This window comes from Cricetulus griseus, chromosome 4, assembly GCF_003668045.3.
Source record: "Cricetulus griseus strain 17A/GY chromosome 4, alternate assembly CriGri-PICRH-1.0, whole genome shotgun sequence".
In the NCBI taxonomy this organism is placed as follows: domain Eukaryota; kingdom Metazoa; phylum Chordata; class Mammalia; order Rodentia; family Cricetidae; genus Cricetulus; species Cricetulus griseus.
In genome coordinates, this window is record NC_048597.1 from 169,856,748 (window position 1) to 169,866,406 (window position 9,659).

The 9,659-nt window shown below is 50.4% G+C and overlaps 1 protein-coding gene across 2 annotated transcripts; it reads left to right on the forward strand.

Annotated features, from left to right (window-relative positions):
- The first annotated feature begins 1,358 nt into the window (after positions 1 to 1,358).
- Stoml1 (stomatin like 1) lies at positions 1,359 to 9,156 on the forward strand. Of its 2 annotated transcripts, XM_027414916.2 has the most exons (7): positions 1,359 to 1,556; positions 2,914 to 3,020; positions 4,797 to 4,946; positions 5,168 to 5,371; positions 6,920 to 7,115; positions 7,516 to 7,734; positions 8,219 to 9,156. In XM_027414916.2, exons 1-7 carry the CDS (start codon positions 1,424 to 1,426, stop codon positions 8,410 to 8,412), a joined length of 1,203 nt encoding a protein of 400 aa, XP_027270717.1. In that variant the 5' UTR covers positions 1,359 to 1,423; the 3' UTR covers positions 8,413 to 9,156. The 2 variants fall into 2 exon arrangements, with proteins under 2 accessions (XP_027270717.1, XP_027270718.1); XM_027414917.2 differs by lacking the exon at positions 2,914 to 3,020 and having other exon boundaries at positions 1,421 to 1,556.
- Positions 9,157 to 9,659: the final 503 nt, after the last annotated feature.

The following is a 9,659-nucleotide window of genomic DNA, read 5'->3' on the forward strand; positions in this document are numbered from 1 at the left end:
TTATGATGGCTCTTTTTGGTTGTCAACATGACTACATCTGGAGTTAACTAAAACCTCACTCCCGGTATCAACTTGTCTTATGGTTTTTAATGCTATGATGAAACACCATGACCAAATAGCAAGTTGGGGAGGAGAGGGTTTATTCTGCTTACACTGCCACATTGTGGTCCATCAATGAAGGAAGCCAGGACAGGGACTCAAACAGGCCAAGATCCTAAAGGCCGGAGCTGATGCAGAGACCATGGAGGGGTGCTGCTTACTGACTTGTTCCCAATGGCTTGCTCAGCCTGCTTTCTTATAGAAATCACAATGGGATGGGCCCTCCCCCATCAATCGTTAATTAAGAAAATGTTCTACAGCTTGCCTACAGTCCAATCTTATGGAGACATCTTCTCAATTGCGGTTTCCTCCTCTCTGATGACCCTAGACTGTGTCAAGTCGACATAAAATTTGCCGGCACAGCAGTCATAGACAGAGGGACTTGGAAATGGGCTATAGCAGGGATCTAGGGAGGCAAGATTTAGAAAGTTTCATTCTTTGTTGGCTTTATAAAATGGCTTCCTGGCAGCCTCCCCAGAATCCTATTGGAGTATATTTGCTCCCTCCATTGGGCTTTCTAAAGCCATGAAAAGACAAGTTACCTCAAGTACCTGGATCAAGGGGTCTGATGTAATGATGTGATAATTCTGCCATCTTATGGATCTGCGCTACATCCACCACTCCCATCACCACCTCCATCACCACCACCTCTACCACCCCCACCACCTCCACCACCACCACATACTACTATGCTTCCTGAGGTGTCTGAAAGTGGAATTTCTCTTTTATACCAACGTTCAGGCCTTCTGACTTCACCTTGTCCACGGTGACTTGGATCTGCCATCGTTAAGCAAATAAATACAGCGCTCTGTATGACAGGCTCTGTTTTTTGGACTGTGGAGAAACAAAAACCAATTTGCCAAACATGCCCAGGAGAAAGCCTAAATCTGGATAAAGCCTAAATCTGGATAAAGCACATCCCTCCGCGCGTTGAGTTTGGAGGAGTGCTGTAAGGCAGATGCCATTTCCTTGATTCTGGAAAAAAGGCTCCTGAATTGCTCTTTTTAAGCCTCTCCTCCTTTCTTAAGGCCAGGTAAAGGGTCAGGAAAGAGGTGGCTGAGGTGGCCAGGACCCTTCATGAAGCTCTAGATTAGAACCAAGGCCAAGCGCCCAAACTGTGCGACCGCAGTTCGGGCCTCCCAGAGGAGGGGGCGCTGTGGGACGTGGGTGCGGACCCGATCTGTTTCCTGCTCCTGCGTAGCCACCGTCTTTAGCGGCGCAAGGGAAGCCGGAAGCGGCAGGGGGCGAGGCGGGGCGGAGCTGCAGCGGGCTGGGCAGGGCTGGCGCCCGGTAGAGGCGCGGGGCGTGTCCGCAGTCTGAAGTCATGTTCGGCCGGTCTGGCTATCGGGCGCTACCCTTAGGGGATTTTGATCGTTTCCAGCAGTCAAGTTTCGGCTTTGTGGGTTCGCAGAAGGGCTGCTTGTCCCCAGAGCCGAGCGGCGTGGGGCCGGGGGCCGGTGAGTGGCTGCCCAGCACAGCGTACAATAATAAAGACCTGTACTCTCTGCATTTAGGAGGAGGGAGTGTCAAGGGAATAGGATGCGGAGAGGGTACCAGAAAAGGCGTTGGGATGTTGCTACTTTGTCCTCCCTTGGGCCACCAGCTGCAGCTTCGGAACCAGCGTAGCCCCGTCTTCCCGAACCTCAGCTCATCACGTTACGGTTTTCAGGATAGCCCATTGTGCATAAAAAGAAATCAGAATCCTAGGCGGAGGAGGCCACGAGCAACCTAAAAGCACCTGCAGAGAAATATCACCCTAGGGTAGTAAGTAGCACAGGGACCAGGAGTCTCCTGTGTACTGGTGAAGATGCACAGAACAAAAAAGGCAGGCCTGCAAGCTCCCCAGCTTGTTTGCTTTGGCTGTTTCTTACTCCAGAGCCTTCTGTGGCTCCTTTGGCTCATACTTCTTAGCCTGACCTTGAAGTATTGAACCCTCTGTGGTTCTTCTGTATTGATAGTACATTGAACGCTTTGGCGTTGATGAATGAATTTCTCGTATTCTGCCCTCTGCGTTTAGGATTGCCTCCGACCAAAGAGTCCTTTCCTGAAGAGGTCAGAGTTTGGAACTTAGCCCTGCAGGCAGGTGCTCCCTGAAGTATAGAACAAATAGTCTATCAAAATGCCTTCCTGTCTAGGGCTTGGAGGAGAGCAGACAGCAAACCTCACCCTAGATTCTGGGGCTGTCTGCTTAACACCCATTTTCGATTCTTGGTTCTCCAAGGGTTAGAATCTTTGTCTTTAGCCTCATCTTCCCGGCTCTTCCCTTCAAACAGCTTGAATGGGAATATACATTTTTAAAATTAGTGTATTAAAGTGGGAGTAAGGACTAAACTAGAAAGGGACACTTTAGTCTCACTGTGACTCTTATTGATGAACAATTTCCATTTTGTCCCTTTTCACTGAGGCCTTTTCTCCATAAGGACCCCTTGAAAGCATACTTCTGGTAGAAGAATGTGTGTAACAGCAGCAGTGTTAGTTCCACCTAGCATGAGTGTTCTCTTCCAGGTTTGGATGGACAATACACATTAGATAAGGAGTTGTTTATTCTTGCTATGTCCAGCAAAGAGAGCATCACATGAACTGTGTGCTCAGATTCAGTGGCCCTTACCTAGGAGAGAAAAGCCTTGTGTGGAGTGTTGCACTTGAGACCAGTTAGTTATGATAGGTGGTCCCTAACTAGCTATGGGGAACCTCCTAGGCAGAAGTCAGGTAAAACATTCGCATGGCCCACTGTACTCATGGGATACTGTACTTGAAGTTGTCTTGCCAAGCCCATCTGCTATTCTGTGGTTGCTTCTGCTCTTTCATCCCCAGATGCACCTGAGAGCTGGCCCTCCTGTCTCTGCCATGGCCTCATCAGCTTCCTGGGGTTCTTGCTGCTGCTGCTTACCTTCCCCATTTCTGGTTGGTTTGCTCTCAAGGTAAGGCTGCCTGGATGCTGTTGGGGAGTCGGGAGAACAGTGAAAGGGTTGGCATTGATGAATGGATTCCCCATATTTAGCCCTTTGCCTCTAAATATTATCACACCTCTATGAAACAGGCAAGGTTAGGGTGGTTTAATTTTTGAAGGCTCATCATGTCAAGTTGTCAACTCGACATGCCTATAAATTGGGAACCTCTACTAAGGGATTATTTCCATCAAATGGTCAGTGGTCATGACTTTGGGGGCATTTTGAGTCTGAGTAGTGTAAGGGGACACAGCCCCCTGTGATGGCATCCCTAGACAGTTGGGCCTAAGCTAATTGAGCAAGCTGGGGAGGTGGGGCAAGCCAGTAATGGCCATTTTCTCGTTCCTCCAAAGTCTCTGCCCTCAGTTTCCTGCTTGAGTTCCTGCTTTAGCTTCCCTCAGTGGTGGTCTGTAGCCTGTGTACCAAATGAACTCTTTTCTCCCCAGTTTCTTTTTTTAAATTTAGATTAGAAACAATCTTATTTTACCACTGAGACACCCCCTAGCCTTACAACCTTATTTTACATATCAATCCCAGTTCCTTCTCCCTCCCATCCTCCCATGCCTCCCCCCGACCCCATCCCCAAGTTTCTTTTGATCACAGTGTTTATAACAGCTACAGGAGAAACTAGGACAGTTCCCACACTTCCAATGAATAAACTGAGGTCCAGACTTAACCAAAGTCACCCTGGTAACCATTAAGGAGTAGAGATAAGTTTTCTAAGTCTTGAAATCTAGACTCATACCTTTGCCAATTGGACCTTCCGCCCAGGCCCAATTGAAAGAAAAGCACCCAGTTTGCCCAGCAGAACTGAGGCCTCATTTCAAGTAAGTGGTGGTGCTTCTAGGAAATGAGGAGAGATACAGCTACAATTGAGCACCACCCTGAGAGCTTCAGTGATGTGGAGCCCAGGCAGGCCTTTCCCTTGGCACGGCCCGAGGCAGCGAAGTTAGAAAGCCTCTATGTTTGTGTGGTCTAGGAAGGAGCACTAAGATGAACCCAGATCCTACTTCTACAGTGCTGCTGAAATAAATGCCCTGTGACCATGGTGGCTTGGCCTCTCTTGCCTTTAGTTCACAATTTAGATTTAACTATTTCTTGAGAGGCTCCAGGGATCTGAAGGTGGTGAAGCTGTTTGCTCTAGGCATTTGTTAAAGCAGCCAGGCCTTTTCCCCCAGCTAATCCAAGAGCAAACAGTTCCCTGGAATGAAGAATGATTAGCTTCAGGCCACAGATGTAAAGTTTCTCTGGATCAAGTCAGTACTTGCGGTGATTGAGACGTGCCCCATTACTGAGAACAGTGTTCAGATCACGGCCCTTTCACTTGATGGGCTGTGTGATGGCTAGGCATGTCTCTGAGTTCAGTGTCTCAGAGCCTGGGTTCTCTCATCTAACACAGCTAAGTGTGCCAGTATTTTTGTCAGTGTGATAAAATATCCATCAGAAACAGTTGAGAGGGCAAGCTAAGTTTGGCCCTCAGCTTCAGAAGTGTCAGTCCTTGGTTGCTTGACCCAGTGTGTTTGAGCAGAGCATCACAGTATACCATAGGAAGTTCTCACCTCATGGCAGAGAAAAAGGAAAGCAGGAAGTGGCCCAGGTTTGCCCCTGGCCTTCACACACACCATACACACCAAAGGATATTTGACTGGCAGGGTGAAGTAAGGATCCGATCAGAGAGGGATCTGGCAAATGGCATTGGCCAGCCTAGACAAACCACTTCCAAACCCTTTCTTTTGCCATCATGAACAGATCGTGCCCACCTATGAGAGGATGATCGTGTTTCGACTGGGCCGGATCCGTACCCCCCAGGGGCCTGGCATGGTTCTTCTCCTGCCCTTTATTGACTCCTTCCAGAGGGTGGATCTGAGGACCCGAGCCTTCAATGTTCCTCCTTGTAAGGTGAGGGCCTTCTCAGCTGAAGGAGTGAGGCTGTGCATAGTGAATTATGGGTATACCCCAGTTTCAAGCCATACCTGACTCTACCTATTTGGAGATACCATTTTGTCTTTGAGGAGCTAGCTGCCAGGCAGGTGGGTCAGGCTGGATAATCTTAATGGGTATGACCTCCCAGTAGCCCCTGGTCCTTTTAATGTCATCTCTATTGTGGTCTTCTGAAACAGTTAGCCTCTAAGGATGGGGCTGTGTTGTCTGTGGGAGCTGATGTCCAGTTCCGCATCTGGGACCCAGTGCTATCTGTGATGGCTGTGAAGGACCTAAACACGGCCACTCGAATGACAGCCCGCAATGCCATGACCAAGGCCCTTCTCAGGAAGTCACTGCAGGAGATCCAGATGGAGAAGCTCAAGATCGGTGACCAACTTCTGGTAGGTGGCTTTTCACAAAGTGTGGCTCAGAGTCTGGCAGCAGGGCCTGTCTTTCTCTGCCAGGTGACTTTGAACAAGGACCAAGTTACTCTGGGTCTTGGCTCACTATATGTGCCAACATTACCACCTGAAAAGAATCTGGGTGAAGGCCCAAGTTGAGGAGCAGAGATGACCCAGGTGACGCACATCTTGAATACATGTATTCTGAAAAGAAGTGCTCTAGTGGAAGTCCTTGGGCCTCTGCCTCTGACTGCTGAGGTTTAACCCTTCACTGTTGCTGTGGTCACAGCCCTGGGCTTAGGGACCTCTGCAGTTTCTGTTCTGGTGGGTGAGAGGATCAAGGCCCTCCTGGTGTAGCCACCTGCTTGGGATTCCTGCATGTGCCTTTTTATGGGCTTATTTTCTTGTTTGGAACAGAACAGAGACATGGGGCCCTTGAATCTTTTTCCTGTTTCTGCTCTACATGTGTGAGAAACTAGTACACTGGAATGTACCTAATTTACCTTCCTTCCTGTCTATTAAATGTTCAGTGGCATATCTCTCCTGCATATAACTTCCTCTCCTGTGTGGCCTAGTGTTTGCCCAACTTCACCAAGCACCCCACTGAAGCAGAGTGAAATTCCTACCAAAAAACTACTTTTGCCCATAACAGCAGTCCTCATGGCACAGTGGTTGTTTTGTTTTGTTGTTTTTGGCAATGCTAGTTGGGGATGGAACCCAGGGCTGTGGGCATGCTAGACAAACATTCTACCACTGAGCCCACTGGCCCCAGGCCCATCATTTTATGACTTACAGAGTACTTGTACCTGCCCAACAGCGTCTCAGCTTCCCATTTTCACTGTGAGAGGGCCAGTGTTTGTCACTTTAATAGAGGAGGGGGCCCAAGGCCCAGAAATTATTCCACTTGGTTCTGAGAACCATTCATGGTAAAGGGCCAGAGCTAGACCATCTGTTCCTACCTGCAGTGCAGTGTTCAGACTAATACAACTCAGGTGATGTGCTGCTACCAGGTTCTGCATACAGGCACATCCCGTTATAACTCATCTTTAAAAGATCAAATACTCTTAAACAAAATAGTGCTGCTTTGGGGTGAGAGGGGCGGGTTGGAAGGCATCCATCTGGGATGTGAAAGTCACTGAAGGTCCATTACCCAGGGTCTGTCTACATCTCCCGGTAGAGTAGAACTGAAAGGAAATCTCAGGGGCTGCATTGTATGTCTATTCCATGTCTCTCAAGTCCTGGTCCGTGCGAGTATGCATTTCCCGCTTCCCTTTCCTGTCTGTAGGGGTTGTGGACTCCCCTCTCACCTCTTCCTTAGCCTGCCACTTCCCCAACTCTTCCCCAGTTGCATTTTGGCCAATAGCTTCTTGGCCCCACACTGCCCTCCTGATGTCCCCCTACCCCTTGCTCTCTGCCCACCTTGCCTCTTCACTGTCAGGAGAGACTCCAGGGAGAACCTTCATGTCCATATGTGGCTATAGTGAGTCATCTAGAGATGTTCAGAAAAACCTTATGAAATGACTTCCATTTCTTCCTTCACTGCCCTAGTTGGAGATAAATGATGTGACCAGAGCTTGGGGACTGGAAGTAGACCGTGTAGAGCTGGCAGTGGAGGCCGTGCTGCAGCCACCCCAAGACAGCCCAGCTGTGCCCAGCCTGGACAGCACCCTCCAACAGTTGGCCCTCCACTTGCTGGGCGGAAGCATGAACTCAGCAGTTGGAGGTGCTCCATCCTCAGGGCCAGGTAAGGAGTGTGGAGTGCTCACTGGCTCATCATATAGCAGATTTTTCTCCCAGTCCCCTTCGCTTAGCTGGTTCATTCTACACCATTTCTAGAGCTGACCGGAGTGAAGGTATGGAGAAGAGCCCAAGTGTGCAAGTGTGTAGAGGCCCTGGTAGCTCTGTGGGAAGATGCTGTAGTCCTGCAAATGTAGCTGGAAAGAGGGCCATGCTGCAGGCCAGAGTGGCCTAGACATGGTTTAGGGATGTTGGCTGGAAGTCCAGAGGCACCTCAGGCGAGGAGACAATTGTACAGGGCATGAAGGGCTGTAAGAAGAAGCTTCACAAAAGGTTTGGAGTGATGCTGACCTTTGCAGAATGCTGACCTGTTCTCTGTCTTCCTTCTCAATCCTGGTGGCCACCAGTCGACACCCTGGAAATGATAAGTGAAGTGGAGCCACCTGCCTGTCTTGCTGGGACTGGGCCTGAGCCCAGCCCGAAGCAGCCTGTGGCTGAGGGGCTTCTCACTGCCTTGCAACCTTTCCTGTCAGAGGCACTGGTCAGCCAGGTTGGGGCCTGCTATCAGTTCAACGTCATCTTGCCCAGTGGCACCCAGAGTATCTACTTCCTGGACCTTACTGCAGGTGTGGCTGTCCCCTCTGTCCTTCCCTTCCCACTTAGGTTGCTTGTGCCCTCACCCATGGTCCTTTAAAGACTGTCCACTTCTCCTGCCACCCGATTGGAATGAACCCATAATGACAACCTAGGCTTTGGTCTCCCTGTGATCAGCAGCACAGTTTGGTCAGGTAACCAGGAGGCTAATACATAATAGGCCTACTGCATACCAGGCGCTGCACTTAACTCTGTGACCTTGTGAAGCAAAATTATCATTCCCTTAGTTCATAAATTCGCAAACAGAAGCAACAAGAAGTCAGTCTGTAAGGCTTGAAGCCACTGATTAGAACCTGCCCTATCCCCACTGTATGTGTGGGGATGGGGATTAAGTCTAGGCCATACCCCTAGCTATAGAACTTGAACTAACCAGTAATTGCTATGCCCAGTGGGATGTGCTACCCTCTTCTCCCCACAATGTATCCTCCTGCTGATGCCAGTGCTTCCTCCCAACAGGACAAGGCAGAGTGGGACATGGAGCACCTGATGGCATCCCTGATGTGGTGGTGGAGATGGCTGAGGCAGACCTACAGGCCTTATTGTGCAGGGAACTGCGGCCCCTGGGGGCCTACATGAGTGGGCGGCTGAAGGTGAAGGGTGACCTAGCTGTGGTCATGAAGCTGGAGGCTGTCCTTAGGGCCTTGAAGTAGCAGTGTTGGTTGTCCATCCATGACCTAGCCCTGAACCTGGTGCCAAGCCAGAGAAGCCTCTTGGGATAGGAGGCATTGGTCTGAGCCACAGAAAATTGAGGCCTGAAGATGTTTTAGACCCAACCAGGAGCCCAGCAGGCTGGGAGACATCTGCTGCTGGGCAGTGCTGAGTCAGGCATCCTGTGCTTTCACCCATTGTGGTTCTCTGGACAGGCCTTTGCTTATTCGATCCCCAACAAAGTGCCTAGTCCTGAGCTTGCTACAGCGTGAAGACAGACAGCCCAGCCTGTCCTACCCAGCTGATAACCTGACTGGACAGACAAGAGGCCCAGAAGCAGCCTGTATGTCACCAGTGTGAAAGACCAAAGCGCATGGACCGTGGCTCTGGTACCCAGGGAGATCAGAGAGTAGGGAAGAGTGGGGAGGGCAGCCGCCAGAAGGGGGTGCTGCAGTGGGGCCGGGTGGCCCCAGTTTGCTATTGGCAAGTTTGCTATTGGCAAGTTTGCTGTTGGCAAGTTTGCTATTGGCAAGCCAGAACAGGCGAGGAGGGGAGGGCATGGGCAGAGAAGAGTTGTGTTTCCTGTGGGACTGCTCCTGAAGACACTGGTCTCGTTCCCCAGTTCCATCCTGCATGATTGAGGAGCTGGGCTCAGGGCAGCATGTGGGAGAGCCCTGCTATTCTGTGCTTACTTGAGGCTTGAGAGCCTCCGACAAATAAATGTGGCACTTAGAGTGTGCAATGGAGAAGTGCAGCTGGCTGTGGGGTGCGGTGGGGTAGGGAGGGTCTATAAGACCCTATGCCCAGCCAAGGGCCAAGGCTAGAGGCCGAAGCAGGCTCTTAAAGCATTTGAAGCTCTTCCTTCTGGGTGTCTCACATCCCTGAAAGTCAGGGTGAGGTAGCTGTGGGTTGCTCTCTGTTTCTTTTTATAGTGAGGGAGCAGATTTACCAGGGAGGTCGGACATAAATACAAATAGTAACTTACTGGAGAGCAAGATGAGGGTTGCTTAACATGTTCAAGAGAGGAGTCGGAGCTACTGCCAGCAGCCCTCCCGCTGCCCTCAGATGTTGTTGCTTCCCTGGCTGATGAGAGATCCAGCTGGAGGCCTGGCTCTGGGCTCAGCTGGCTTCTGCTCCACTAATAGAGCCCCAACCCAGGGCTAAGAAGTGAATGTAACACCCTAGAGAAGCTTGTAGAGAAAAACCAAACACCAAACCCACAAGCCCTCAGCTTGTCTTCTGCCAGTGC